Source organism: Rhopilema esculentum, chromosome 3 (assembly GCF_057945365.1).
Source record: "Rhopilema esculentum isolate cy_ngs chromosome 3, ASM5794536v1, whole genome shotgun sequence".
Taxonomy (NCBI): Eukaryota; Metazoa; Cnidaria; class Scyphozoa; order Rhizostomeae; family Rhizostomatidae; genus Rhopilema; species Rhopilema esculentum.
Window position 1 is genome coordinate 6,995,345 of NC_142817.1, and position 15,736 is coordinate 7,011,080.

Sequence of the window (15,736 nt, forward strand, 5' to 3'; positions counted from 1 at the left end):
ATTTTGAAACTTTGAAAATAGCACGAAAAAGCGGAAAAATGTCACACTAAAGCACTATTCGTCAGGAATTCCTTAGAGTTTCAAGATATTCCTTAGAGAACAAGAGGATAAAAGACCTTTCGCCAGCTGCATTTGCTCTAGGATGCCCGATTTGCCGTCAAACAGTTTTTTATCCCATCGGGAAATCTTCTGTAACTACTCTTGTCTTAAGGGAATTTGACTTCATTTTCAAAAAAGAACAAGTTTACTTACAACGTTAACAAAAAAAGATTTCGTTGGAAAATATTCCAAGAGGAAATTTGTAGAAAGATCATCGCAGCAATTCCGTCAGCATATTTCAGTTGGTATATGTAAAGAAAAAGTGGCTTTGAAAAAAGCAAAAATTTTGAGTCATTTTGAGTCACTTTCAAAGAAAGAAAATGAGCTGCTGTTTCACCCAATTGATTGTATGAGCATAGAAATCCGAAATTACATGCCTTAAGTTTCCTTGAAACACATGCATTTATCATTTAGTTGACGACGACACTGAGCTACTTGACGTTTCCTGAAAAGAACTGGTCCTGGTTTATCTCCAGAATATAGATAAATACCTCAGTTCCTTCAGATTTCGTCTTCAAAGCCATTATTCGTTGATTGAGCTCATCTTTTTGGCTTTGAAACTCTATTTCAATGCTTTGGACTTTGGTTTTTAACGATGCCTGCAAAAATATAATAAACAATACCACAATTATATAAATGTAATTTATATTTAAAAGCAATTTAATATTCAAAAGAATGTTTCCACACAACTTAGAAATGTTTATCTTGTAAAAAAGTGAAACTCTATTAATGGAGATCCCCGTATAACTGACATCTCTAAATAACAGACAAATGTTTAAAACGGATGCAAAACCTGTAAAAACATACAGCAATCGATTGTAAAGTTTGTAAACAACTAAGAATAGAGTTGGTTGCTCTTTTATGTGGAGAAGGGAAATAGAGAGGGACGATGAAGGGGGAACAGCAAATGGTAGATAACACAACGAAAGAAAAAGGTAGATAACAAAAGAAAACAATCGCAAATGAGGAAGGAATGTTAAAGAATAAACAACAGTACTAAACAAGGCATTTTACCTCATTTTCTCGTAGATCAGCGAATTCTTTATCCATTTTCTCGCGTTCTTTGGTATCCTATGGAAAACATGGTTCGGTGTCATAAAAACCTCCCTGGTGATTACATCAAGCGTAAACTCGGAGTTAAAACTTAGAACCGTCCTGTTCTATACACCAAAGGGTAAATATTGGTCAAATAGTTCTAAACAAAATAATTTTGAAAATATCCTATGTAACAAAAACGACAGAAATTATGAAAAAATAAAAGCAATTAATGTTCGAAATAAAAATCTTACGAAGATCAAAATTATATCATAAATATCATTTAACATCAACTGTTGCCTAATGATCGCATTAAGCGTGAAGCTCACTCAGCGTAGCAACTTAGAACCGTTCTGTTCTATACACAAAATAGCATGTCGGCTCTGCCTATATGGTATCAAACACTTTATGCCAGACCCGTAAAAGTAATTTTCATAAATATATATATGAACGAATAAAGTTCAAATTTACAAAAAGGCCTTTAACATAAAAGACGATTTTATAAAGAAACAAACTTTAATAGATACACAATACTCAAACATACTTCTTCTATTTTCGCTTTAAGTACAGCTATGTCCTTGTCTCCTATTGCTATCTTTGCGTTTAGTTCAGCTTCTGTTTTTGCCAAACTAATTTCAAGATTCTTTTTTTCACCACCCTCTTTTTGTAGCAAAGTCTCCTTTTCCCCAAGAGCGACATTCAACTACAGAAAAAATAAATAGATTCAGATTGCTTTTTCGAATAAAAAAATGAACAGCATATCTAATTACATCTTATCAATGCAAAAAAGTAACAGAATAAGGAGTCGTACTCAATTTCATAAAACGAACATACTTTTCATTAGCATGGCTACATACAATTTCATAAAGACCTATTGTCCTGGTTGACCACGTGATTTTACTACCTGAATACTCATATCAAACTGGTGGTAGATATTTAACCAATGGGCCAAATACAATAGTGCCAAACACGCAAAACCTTCATACACAGTTCTTATCATACACAATTCATATGCTATAATCCATATTTTTAAGTACATAAACCAAAATTCTACTCCCTTAATCTTTAGCAGTTACGTCATATTTGGTCTAGGCACATAACAAAAAGGAGTCCAGTCGTAAGAGCATTTAAGCAGAGGGATAAATGAAGCAGGGTTCGCTTGCCATCGAGTACCAATATTGTCAAGCGAACAGCGAATTAGTACCAGATGGCAACACACTGGGAGGCTAAGATAGCAAAGAAGAAGAAATAAACACCATAACTTCTCATGCTGTTTGCCGGGGACTCTCCCTCTAACAAGCACACCCTTTAAGGTCGTATAGAAGACTCACTTTTATCTGACCTGTCAAGATCCACATTTTGTAAGTCTCTTGTATCAAAATCACTTAAAGCTGACTTACCTGTTCAATCTTTCCCTTTAATTCTTCAGATTCTTTCTTATGCAGAGCTTTCAACTCCTGCAAATCAGTATTAGCCTTCGCAAGATCCTTATTGAGTGCCTCATTGCTATTACGAGATTCTTGAAGCACTTTGTCGACCTCCGATTTTGATGATGTCATAGAACTGAGATCGATAGAAACCTACGAAAATTAAGAATTATTAATTCATTATTTTTGTTATGTTTTTATGATCGTCAGTTTGTGTTCCATGCACTTATGTATCACTGAAAGTGATTTGCATAAATGATTTAACCTTTTTTGCAATGTGATTTAACAAACCGTAACTTCATATTGTTTTGCCTATGATAACAGTGTGACGACAAAACTTAATTTGAAAATCCTTGTCACAGTTCAATGATAAACATATTTTGAAAATATTTTAAGATAGGAGCAATCTGATCTTTTAGCACACCAGATAGTATATCCAAACGGTGCAAAATGGGCTAAACCAAGTGCAAAAATGGGCTAAACCAGGTGCAAAATGGGCTAAACCAGGTGCAAATCGGTTGATAGGTCAAGGGAAAAATCTAAGAACTGTTCTTCGTGATTGCTTCCTAAATTCTAGAACCAAAAAATGTCACAATGAATTTATAACAATTTCTAATTCACTTTTCAAATTTGGGATTTTATTACAATATTCTTTCAAGTTATATCGCCAAAATTCAATATCAAAAAAATTGATACAGCCATATATAAAAAATATACTGGAAAGTGTGGCGGGGTTTGAAAATTGAGAACAAACATAGCATATAGATCATACAAACCTTTGCCAACTTTTGCTCAAGAACTGTTATTTGATTCGATTTTTCGCTCAATGACTGTCCTAACTGCTGAACCTGCTCCTCAAACGATGCCTTCTCCTGTGAGCTTTTCAGCTCGATCTGGTGTATTTCGCCGGCCTATGACGAAATAAAAACTTGAAAAATATAAAATTGATGTTTGCATTGAATACTACCAAAAGTATGAAATTGTTGTGGTAATTCAATAAAACGTCATAGGCAACCTCAGATGGCAAAAATCACCAAACTGAGGGGTCCCATTCTAGAATTTACGGTAGCAGTGGGGGCTTATTCGAGGGAAGGCTTATTGACAATTTGTAGTTCTAGGGTGGGGGCTTATTCGAGGAGGGGTTTGAGGGGGGGGGGGCAATTCGAGGATTTGCGGTATTTAAGCTGTGATGGAACCGTACATATTCGAGAAGGTGGGAATGGGAATGAAAATGGAAAATCTATGGTTGGGTGATGATGTTAACAGGGTCAGAATAGTTTATCGAAAAACCCTCTTTCTGGTCTTGAAATAGTCTCCGCAATCTAACATGCAGGTTTTCTTATAATGGAAATGCGTTTCTCACACCTTGTCTCGTAATTCCTGCTTCAGCTCTTCTATCGACTTTTGCTTCACCGCCAAATCCCCTTCAACGGCACTCAGTTGCTTCTCCAGGGCTTTATTACGGTCACTCAGCCCTTCAACATCTTCCTTTAACTGAAATTTGACATCGAAATGTTATAATCTTGAAATATCTCATGAAATTTGAAATACCTCAGTCACTAACAACCAATAACAAATTGATAAGCAACTAACAAAAAACCAAAAAACTTTAATGTAAAAATTTCCTTTCCTGCATTTAAAAAAGGATGTTTAAATGCTTGTGCTGCAAAATTTCGTTTTTTCAGAGTTAAAGAATCATAGATTAGCTGAAATCATTCAGCATATGTAGAGTTGATAAATAACAGATAATATATATAGAAATGCTGAACAACCTATAGTTGAGATGCATACTCTTCAATCAAAACCTTCCCTTTTTCTCGAGTACTGATTGAATTACAAGGGAACTGCGAGACCGTTCATTTTATGCTTAAGTTATTAGATAAATTCTTTAAATTTTTGGCCATCATGAAATTACGTTGAATGAACGTTTCTCTTACATCATTACAATGCAACGAGCGTTTCAATAGGTGACCCTTACATTATCCAGATATCCAAGAAGCAAAGGTTTAGATTTCTTCAGTCTAGTTTCACACACAGGTTTCTAAAATCTGACACCATCAGAAACCAAGGAAAAATACCTTTGACTTATCTCCTCTCAAAATATCGATTTCAGTAGTATACTTTCTTCCTTGTTCTGCCATTTCATTCTCAGATTTCGAGATATTTTCAAGTAACTTTTCCTTATAAAGAAAATACATTTATCAACTGTAATGAACAACTTCGAATGAATAAGGGGTTCAAAATTTTTAGATCAGAATACTACTTGACAAAAGGCAAAATAATTGTATGGCAGGATTCGATAATTGACTTTGTGACAATGGTCTTGATGCTTTGCAATTACCAAATTAAATAGTTCAGAAGCCCTGGGTAAATTTAACTTTCCGAGCCCAGCCTTCCAAAACAAAGAAGGCAGACAACTATATGCTATACTTCTTTGCGAAAAATATGTCTTTACCGATCAAAAGAGATTTCAACCATGACATCACAGAGAACCTTTCGCTGATAAATTCAAAAGGATTCTTAGATGAAAGTAGCAAAATGATGGCAAGAACCAACCTTTTCCTGTCTTAACTGGTTGATTGCTGTTTCAACGCCCTCTCCTGCTTCAATCTATAATGAAAAGGACAAAAGGAGGTAAAAATCATTAGCATAAACAAAGTCAATGAAACTTTCTAAACATGTGCGTTATGCCATGCAAGTAAAAAAATAAGAAAAATACAAAAAAGCTTTCAGATTTTTCCATTGCCGATTATAAAATATCGAAAACTATATTGCAACTTGAGTTGCATTAAAGCAGAACTGAGAATAACAATTTGCGAGAAAAAATTTAGGACCTTTCAAAATATCAAATAGAAATCATACATGACAAAAAACTAGAAGCTCCAGGTGGTTCTCGAAAGAAGAAAGCATATGAGAAAGGTTCCAATCAAACACAATAATTTCCAGCAACCTAAAAACAACAGCCTATTTTACATGTAAAGCTTTAAGCACGACGCAATAGCCCCCTTTTTCTCAAACAAATCTATATTTTTTCTAGAAAACCGATCCTTACGTTATAAGATGCAAGGAAATAAGACAAAATTTCTTTTCTAATATATACGGGGTTTAAATCACAACCCAACATCTAAGATTATAAACAAAACACAAAAATTAATGACTTGCGAATCTAGCCTGATGCAAGATTTAAAGGTATATAATATCAAGCTTTTTACACATACCTTTGCAAGAAGGTCGCTCCTTTCACTTTCAAGTCGCTGCAGTTCTGATTTCTTGTTCACCAACATGTTCTCTAGGTCCTTTAACTTGGCGTCTTTTTCATTTGAATCACGTGAGCCGGCATCTAATGAATTTTGAAGATTTCTGTTCTTCTGCTGTAATTCATGTTTCTCTTGAGTCTGACAAATTAAGGTTTAAAAGTGTGAAAATTTAGGAAGGATACGGCTTATAGTGAACCCATTTCAAAATATATTCTTTGACGTCATCGGAAATATTTTAATAGGCAAATGGTAGTGATTTGGCAACCTTTACAGCTCGCGTTTTGGATTGGCCTATTTCGATCCACAACTGGGTATATATATTTCCTAGCGTAGAGTTTTCGATCTATGTCCTGACGTTATGTACATTGAATAGTGTCAGACATAAAGCTTAGGAATGTTTCTAAATGTTTGCTTCTTTCATGGCCATTTAAAATTTTTTCTACTACCATTTTTTGTGCAAATGTCAGGCTTATAGGGCTCAATACAACAAACATTTAAAGGTTCGTTTAGATGCTACAAAAGAAATAAAAAAATATTGGTTTCCTTGAGTCATTTAGGCCAAGATTAATTTTTTTCTTAAAATAACGCACTTCCATAAAGATCAAAGTTTCAATTAACTATTGAGATGGTTTATTTTGTAAGCAGTGGCAGACACTTGGGGGGGCGAGGAGGGCAACCGCCCCCCCCCCCCCCCCAATACTTTAGAGGACAATGGTATTTTGTTCTAAAACAATGGAAAATGTGACGTCATCTTATTAAAACAATAGGCTTGCCCCCCCCCCCAATATTTGCCCCTGTTTGTAAGTATTGAGATGGTTAACCCTTGGCTTGTCTAAATGAAACCCCAGCCTTATCAAAATGAAGTCTTCCATTTTCACTGTCCTCGTAATTGAATTATTTATTACTTATAGGTAACTCGATTCCTCTCAAACAATGACTAGCACTTAAATTGATTTGTATATAGAAATTGCTATGAAACACCCTACCTCAAGCGCCAAGGAGACTTTGGAGTCTTCTAATTGTTTCTCTAGGTGAGCTACAAAAGCAGCTTTTTCTTTAAGGGCCGTTTGGGCCTAAAATGAAAAGCAGGAAATACAGCATGTATCGGGGGGAACATTTGTCTAAAACAAACAAAATAGCTGTTCCATAACGAATACCAAAGTGAGCAGTATTGTAACTTATTTAAAAAATTTTGGATATCAAGAACTACTGTTCATTTCCCTTAATGTACAAAAGTAATAAATTTAAACGTCGGAGTTAAACTTTAATGTGGTAAATTCATTGAACTTTTTGTCCAACAAAGCAAACTGCGAATACAATCGACAGCAACTGTTCATAATTCAAACCGTTGCATAATTTCAGGCAAACCATGCTTTTACAATGAAATTTCTCTACAAAGTCAAGAAATTTCCTGGCGGAGTTAAATTTTAATGTGGAAAAATTAATTAAACTTTTTGTTCAACAAAGCAAACTGCGAATACAATCGACAGGAACTATTCATAATTCAAACCGTTGCATAATTTCAGGCAAACCATGCTTTCACAATGAAATTTCCCTACAAACATATTTCTGTTAATGATATCAAATTCTAGCAATTAACTGAGAATACTCCGTTTACCTCTCGGGTTTCATGCTGCAAATCAATTATTTGTTGTTGTTTTTCTTGCGTCTGTTGTTGGGACTGTTTGCTCGTTTCAAGTGCCGCATTCAAGGTGTTTTGGACCCTGAAATTAAGAAAAACTTTAAGGATCATCATTTTCAATAATCAACTGATATGGCAATTGAGAAAATCCTTCGTCAACAGATATCTTCCAATGTCTTTAAAAACAGTTTTAAAATGGCTTTGAAAATGCCATCATGCTAGGACAAACTTAAGTCTTTCGTAAGACACTCTTCAAAGTTATGATTGATGATCAATAGATTTGTCAAGGAAAATAATATAGCCAGTTGTGAATCGAAATTGGCCAGTAATAAAGTCTCTATGTCCGGTATAAGACAGTTTATTATACCGTGACATACCAAGCTGTAAAAGCTAGAGACAGGAAGCTCGATAATGGCACATTTTAGATTGATCCGACTTATATACAAGTTAAAGCATTTTGCAGCATTATTTGTGCAAAGATGAACTTTTCATTGCAAATGTTTTACAGGTACTTCAATCATCATGGCTCAATTTTTGTGTTTTTGCCACAGGTCGATATTGTTTAGAAATAGACAAAAATCAAGAATATGCATGCATTTACTATTTTCACCAGCAAACCTTGATAAATTTTCCAACATATTCCAGTTAAAATGTCATCTTGTAACTTTAATGAAACTAACTATGGCCACTTGAATTTTGGTTTGCTAAAATTTTTTGCTGCGGTGCGGCCATTTCTGTCGCAGCCTGTGCAATACATTTGCTCACTAAGTGTATACTGTAGTTAAACTTCATCCTTTAAAAAAGTATTCAAATGCCACTTACGTCTGGACCTGCTCCCCTTTAGCAGCTTTTTCCAATTCAAGTTCCTTTATCAAAATCTCTTGCCTTTACAAAAATAAAAACTTATAAATCTTACAAACAGAACTTCAATGAATAGTAGGTTTCTCAAATCCTTCCCAGGATTAATCAAGTACTCGTATAAGGCCTATAAACCCTAGATAAATAAAGTACATTTTTACGGGATTTCTTTGGGACTAGTTAACACCTTAGAAATGGCCCTGGATGGTCTATTAACGTAAGTACACGCTACGCATAAGACAGCTTGGACCCGGTCTCTTGATGGCAGGGTCTTAGACGTTCCAGTACAAATATTTGCAAGTCAAAGTTAATTATGAGAACTTAATTAAAGATTTGATAAAATCGACAAAATGACATCGTTGAAGCTGCTGTTGTGTCGTAATGATTAAAATATTCAAAAAAATATTCATAGAACAAAATACCTACCTGGCAATTTCAACTTTTAGCTCATCAACATTCTTTCTCCACTTGACGATTTCTTCTTCTGAATTCTTCTCATTCTGTTTTTCAGAGTTTTGAAAGGACTCTCTCAATGATTTAATTTCGTTTTCAAGGGTAATAACTCTGTCATTTGATGGACTACAACGGAAGAAGACCTTGTTAAACAGCAAAGCATTGTGATGAGACCTAAACTGGACTTGAAGGGGAGCGACTAGAGAGTGGAAAAAAATTTTCTCAGCTTTAAACGGTACTTTCCCAAACGCCAAACATATCTGACTTATAAAATCGAAAAACGGAGTTAACTTTAATATAGCTGATATTATCAAATACATTATCTAACCAATTTTAATATTTATAATTTTAAATTTGGTACATTAATCGTGTATATATTTATGGCCAGTTTTAGGCATTTTAACAGGTGCAACAATCATTTACTCTCCTTAAAGAGTACCAGAAGCACAATCTTTAGCCCAAAAACATGTTTGAAACAAAATGGCAAGGCAAAATCTCCCTTGGTTTCCTCCTGCAACTTCTAGGTTAAAAAAGCCAGATTTTTCAAACGGGATTGTTTGGGCTAAAAATTTTCTGATTTTGCTATTTTCAGATTTCCCTTATCTAAATTTCAGTAAAATTACCAAAAAGCAACCTTTTCCCATCAAATTACCGACACGTCCTAAAATATAGATAAAATGTCGTGGGGAGGGCTTACAAAAATCATTACAGCAATTTCTGCTACTTCCGGCTGCTAAAATTTTGAGCAGGGATGGGTTTATGAAGTAGGTTTGAACAAAAAAAATTAGGATGAGATTTTACCATAACTAACTAAACGAGTTGGAACATCTATTGATTTTATCGTTTCATTTTATCAATCTCCTACCTTTCGTTTGCTTGTTACTGTGATTTAGTAACAACAAAATAAACCTTGGTTTTTGTGAAATTTCAAATGACAAAGACCAGTTGAAATGACTTGAGCGGACAAGTGATTGTTAATCGAGCACAAAATAGACTGAATACAAAACATTAGAACTTCCTGCTTTTCTATGCCATCTAAGTATTTACTATTTACTCGCACTGATGTCGTTAACTCATTTACTCAGCCATTGACGTTAGGAGAATTGACTTCATATAGCAATTTAAGGGAGAGTTAGACTTACACTGTGATGGACAAACACTTTAACGCCAAAACTTTTAGTTTGCACTATCCCCAAGACACTCACATGTGTGCTTTGTTCCAAATCAAAGAGTCTTAGCTTGTCAAAAATCATTTTGCAGCAGTCTTTACTCATTTGGCAACCTCCTTTCACATTACTTGCTTTTCTAGAAAAATTAATTTTGTGCGGATAACTTTGTATTCGCTACTACCTAGTTTTCGAAGGAAACTTTGAGGGTTATTAAGAAATGGTATTTTCCAATGGTTATAATAAATACCTTCCTTTCAACTTTACATTTAGAGCGTCAATATCTTTGTCTTTCCTTTCAATCTCCATCTAATAATAAATGGAAAAAACAATTTATTGTTTCGATGCTCTTGTAGAGCCATATTAAACATATAAAATCTTAATCAAATAAAAAAATAAAATCTTGATTGATTTTTGACTCAGTCAATCAAAATGAATCAATCAATCAAAATGAATCAGTCAACCAAAATGAATCAATCAACTTTACAACACAAATGACTCATGAAAATAAGCTACACCCAAAATTTGATAAGGTATTTTTGAGAAGAAATAAGCCAGCTTACCCTAAAGCTCAAAGAAAGTCATTTGCAAAAAAAGTTTGCCAGAAGATGAAATGATATGGACAAATTCAACTAAAAGCAGTGACTTTAAACATGAGATACATAGATATTTGGTAATAAAACTTGTTTTTACATACCATCATATGCTTATTTGCCTCTTCCACGGCAGATCTCATTTCTTTTTCCTGTGACAAACTCATCTTGAGACCTTCTATATCTGCATTCTAGAATTTGAAGAAGTGTAGGATAATGTTATGGCATATAAATTATAGACAAGCTTGTCACAACTTTTTCAACTTCCACAAAGTTGTCTTTTACTCTAGAGCTAACTTGAATCCACTACACTAGAAGCTTAAGCAAGAATCAATTTACAGATCCGGTTTTACAAGGTGATATTCCATTTGAATGCTTAGCTTTTCATTTGTTTTTTGCTGTAAATCCAAAATCATTAAAGCATTAAGCAATACGATGCCTTCAGCTTCACCGGGAAGGGGAGAGGATTTGACAAGGTCTTAACACGGTGGGGCACAATGTGGCATAGTAGTTGCATAAAAATTCAAAAAGTATGTTTATTTAAGCATGGCCTTACAAGGTTTTTCGAAAACATTTTATAGGAAATAGAACTTAAAATAAATTTTTCAGTAGAACAACCTGTAAAAATGCCAAAGACACCTTGATTGTAATAACCCACAATGCCATTGGTACTTGTCACAAGAACTATGACATCAAAAATCAGACTTGTTTCCCTTTGATTGAAAAGGAGTGGTTTGCTTAAAAAGTACTAATCATACATCAAAAAACATAAAACATGAAAGGAATTCTGGTTACCAGCCGAGTGTCCCTTTCTTTTATTGATTTGATGTCAGCATATCTCAATTCATCTTTAAGTTTTTCATTTTCACTGGCAACTGAAAAAGTGAACCACAAGCATATCAGAATATGGGTATGCTTAAATAATAGTTTGCAGTTTAAAGGCAGTGGCAAGTTTAAAGTGTGTCACCCCCCACCCCCCCCCCCCCAATACTTTGGAGGACAATGGTCTTTGGTTCTAAAACAATGGGAAAATGTGACATCATCTTTTTAAAACAATAGGCTTGCCCCCTAAATATTTGACCCAGTGTTGGCCCTTGTTAAAGGTGACACAAAAAATATTAGCTTTTGTAATTCTTTCTTTTGTAATTATGAAAGCAAGTAAAGCATGTCTCACTTCAAAAGACAATCAATTTCATTCTAATCTATTTCCAATGTAATTTGTGTACAAGAAGGAAGAAAACATAAGAATGAAGTATCTATTTTAGAATAGCCTTATAACTAGAGGATAGAGGCAAAATCAAATTCTTATAAATAAAAAGCAGCCACTCAGATCCCTAACTCCTGAATTGTCTCAAAAAATTCCAATTAAAATGCATTCAGTTGTTGTTGCAGTCACTTTTGACAACACTTTTCCTTCAGAAAGGTAAACCCCTTATTTAATTTTACTGCTGTCTATTGAATTCTGGAATTGGCCAATACTTTTTGTTTTCCCAATATCCTTTGCTTTTTTCAATCCCCCATCTTGTTTATTCTAAGCTTCAAAGTACTTCAATTTCTTTACTCTTTATGCATATATCTTCTGTTGTATTTATACTCCACATCTTAGATTTGTTTGCTCTCTACCCAATTTAAAGACTTCTAGTTCTTCTCATTCATACATATACAAACTTAAGTTATGAACTAAATTATTAAAATAATGATATCTTATAGGGCCTGGTGAAAGAATAAAAAAAACACAAAGACAACAAAGTAGACTACACAGCTACAAGGACTTTAGCAAGAAGCAACTGATATGCAAATTCTCAATAACATTATTCAAATGATGTCAAAATTTAAAGAACTTAAGGCTCACCTTGCAAATAGCTCTCTTCAGCAGATCTGAGTTTTGAATCATATTCTTGCTGAAACATTTCTTTCTCCTAAAGCAAAGTGGAAAATGATAATCAATATAGGACAAGCAAATAAAATACCTCAAGACAATTATCTTCACAATGTAAACAGAAAAAATGTCTGCTCAATTAAACCATTGTTTTCTAAAAAAAACTCTCTTTTGTACAATACATAGGTACATCATATAATACATCATAATGAGTCAAAAAATCTAATAGAAATTTTTTTGTGATAACATTTTGTAGGGCTGGGATTCCATCTAATTTCATGTTTGCTAAATTCCAACACATAATGTCCACAAAATGAAAAACTCTCTTAGAAATATGACATCAGCAATATATATCATACATTTTTACTAAAAACAAGAAAATTTATGAGAAAATGTAGCTACTGGCCTCTTCCAATCTGTCTCTTTCTTTTGAAACTCTATCCAATTCATCTTTTAATTGCCCAGAGTACCATTTCTCTTCTTTAATAGCAGTTGCAAGCTCAGTCATCTCTTGTTGTAAAAACACAACTTCATCTGTAGAATCTGAGGAGCTGAACTGCAATTGCGCTTTTTGGCCTAAGTCGACATTATCCTCAGCAATGTTGATTAGCTGGCCAACATTGGGCTGCAAAAATAACCATTTGCTTATAAGATAATGCATCAATTCATCAAATAAGATATCAAGTAATGAATAAGTGTTTCAAGCTTAAGGTGCAGACAAATTCAGGTTACAATCATGAATTTCAAGTCTGATTTTATTGCAAGACAACAAAATTAAACAGAAACAGGAAGCAATATATCATAATTTAGGAAGTTTGGTGGACTGCTCTCTCTTTTCTATCCTGTTGCACAGATATACCTCTCTGCAGTTTGAAGGACCAAATATGCATGCAGTCACATGATAAAAACATGAACTGCTCAAGTTCAATTAAATCTTTAAATCCGTTCAACAAGTAAGGATCTTCATTATAGGGACATTCTATTTATGGATGTAGTGGTAAAAGATTAACAAGGGGGCTCTTTGAAATATCCAAGTTGGTCTTTTCATGTAATGAATCACAATTTGAACATGACGAGGGTTGATGTGTTTGTAATCATTAGTTGAGCAGGCAGATACATTGATGTGTTGAGTGGCAGGGGAGATCAGAACCTTCGTACCATGGGAAGGATGGGAAAAGGTTCATTAAAAATGAGGGGGAAAATGCTTATATTGGTCAGGGTTGTAGTAAAGGCCACTATCATGGTTGAGAGTGAGAAAAATTTGAAGATATGACATTCTAAGGAGGGCCAGAAAATCCATTAAATTTCAAATTTCTTTGTTACACTAGACATAGAACTATACACAAACTCTACACTTGACTATGAGCTTTACATTTGACATGACACCTGATATGTTTCTAAATACTATTAAAAGAATATCAAATTCTATTTAATTGAAATTACAACCACACATGAAAATCCTTTTCATCATTATGATCACTGCCACAAAGATTTGGCCAAATTTAGATGCAGACTCGTTGTGGAGTGCTTTAAGAGTTATTCTTGCTAACTGCTATAACTTTTATCGATTTTTGAATAGCACTAGCTGAAGCACATTGTTTAACATCTTGATATCCCATTATACATAAATATATAATAATAATATATTACAAAATACAGAATCTACTGTTGGGCTACCACAATCAGGAGGGCTGGAATTCCTGGTGCATCAAAAGGAGTGAGAGCAAACTGAAACCCTGGTAGATGCATATGGCTTGCTTTGTTCTTCAAACTGAGGGGCTCTTTAACCAAAACATTTTATGTGTTAGCCACTTGGGGGGGGGGGTTATTAACAATTGCATGCCTTGAATAACAAATTCTAATATTGAAAATCTAGAAAATTTATGAATAATCAGAAAACAATCTTTCATAACATGTAAATTTTAAAATTACCTCAGGCTCATCAGGCATTTGTGCAACATTTCCACCACCTTCGCTGTGTACTTTCTCAAAATGACTTTGAAGTTCTGCAGGGCCTGGCAATCTTGCCATACACATTGGGCAAAGAAACCCCTAGAAAATTTTTCAAAAAACGTAACCCTCTTTACACAATCTTTAAACTTTGTTTTTAACAAAGAAAATTAAGCAAATACAGCCATATCTGCTTGGGAATGGGTTTTCTTGGCATTGAAAACATGAACACCGCATTGAAAACATGAAGGCTGAGAAAGAGGAAAATATTTATAATCAAAATGGGATTATAAAAATTTTGAAATGCTAGATATCAAATTAATATAGAAATTGCAAACTTGGGTATCTCCAATTTAGACATTTTTATATATATATTCTAATCACAAACCTCATAATTGGTCATAAGTTAAGAACAAATTAAGAACAAGATGAGGCTGAGCTTCTGTAAAATGCAATTTGAACAACGTTTTATCTCAAAAACGAGGATTTTTAGCCATGTGTGGGTGCTTTTTCAGTGAATATTCAATCCTGTCGGCAAATGAAGGTTGTCTCGCTCACTTTGCTTGCAAATGAGGTCTGAACACCACCCTTCAGTAAAAAACTAGCAATCGTTCTGCTTACACCCTCTCAGATTTTTGAAAAAATCAAGAACAGTTAGCCTGAACCTATATTTACTGGTTCTTATAAAAAAGTGTGTATGCATATCAAACCATAGCTTGCTCTTAAAAATTAAAGGACAGAAAAGGCATTGATTTCAAGACCTTACCTCTGCATCTTGTGGCTTTTCATCCTTTTTAGAAGGAGATTGGTTAACAGGCTTTGCCTAAAGGATAACATATATTTTTGAAAATACATATGAACAAAAGTCTCAACGATATATCAGTCTGGTCCTGTTTCTCCTAGCACTTTCGTCGTAAGTATTGCACTTCGGGCATATTTTAAAACATTTCAATAATTCATATCATATACAAAATACGCTTAACTTTTTTTATTTTCTGACTTGTTCAATGTTAATGAAATATTGTAATAATACCTAGAATGTGTGGGTGACTAATAATCCATAACTAGTCATCTTTTTTACCATCTGAGTAACTAACTCAATTAAATTTTGTATTAATCACTGGGCTGTGCGATTGACAAATTAACTACTCATTGATGGGCCTTGATTCCAAAAAAAGTTGTTTTCAAATTTGCTTCTCTTCGTCATTTTATCAGCATACTCAGTAATAAAGCACATACCGGACTTGAGTCCTTTCCTCGTGCAAACTTTCGGAACATCGACATCGTTGAACTCTGGGCAATACCATGAACTGGAGCTGCAGCCAAATCCAACAGTGCATTCAAGTCGTTAGCATCTCCAACTTGGATTCATTTTGA

The 15,736-nt window shown here is 34.1% G+C and overlaps 1 protein-coding gene across 1 annotated transcript in view; it reads right to left on the minus strand.

Moving 5' to 3' along the window:
- LOC135692409 (uncharacterized) overlaps positions 1-15,736 on the minus strand; it is a 35,704-nt gene extending 19,968 nt beyond the window's left edge. Inside the window, exons 1-21 of the mRNA XM_065210507.2 lie at positions 15,599-15,736; positions 15,126-15,182; positions 14,342-14,461; positions 12,816-13,034; positions 12,383-12,449; positions 11,326-11,405; positions 10,635-10,721; positions 10,188-10,246; positions 8,745-8,897; positions 8,283-8,345; positions 7,437-7,542; positions 6,805-6,891; positions 5,780-5,956; positions 5,118-5,171; positions 4,640-4,741; positions 3,927-4,055; positions 3,338-3,472; positions 2,535-2,714; positions 1,679-1,837; positions 1,114-1,170; positions 591-698 (exon numbers count right to left, since the gene is read on the minus strand). Coding sequence (XP_065066579.2) covers positions 591-698; positions 1,114-1,170; positions 1,679-1,837; positions 2,535-2,714; positions 3,338-3,472; positions 3,927-4,055; positions 4,640-4,741; positions 5,118-5,171; positions 5,780-5,956; positions 6,805-6,891; positions 7,437-7,542; positions 8,283-8,345; positions 8,745-8,897; positions 10,188-10,246; positions 10,635-10,721; positions 11,326-11,405; positions 12,383-12,449; positions 12,816-13,034; positions 14,342-14,461; positions 15,126-15,182; positions 15,599-15,643 — 2,244 coding nt within the window. The 5' untranslated portion in view covers positions 15,644-15,736. The remainder of the gene's footprint in view (positions 1-590; positions 699-1,113; positions 1,171-1,678; positions 1,838-2,534; positions 2,715-3,337; positions 3,473-3,926; positions 4,056-4,639; positions 4,742-5,117; positions 5,172-5,779; positions 5,957-6,804; positions 6,892-7,436; positions 7,543-8,282; positions 8,346-8,744; positions 8,898-10,187; positions 10,247-10,634; positions 10,722-11,325; positions 11,406-12,382; positions 12,450-12,815; positions 13,035-14,341; positions 14,462-15,125; positions 15,183-15,598) is intronic.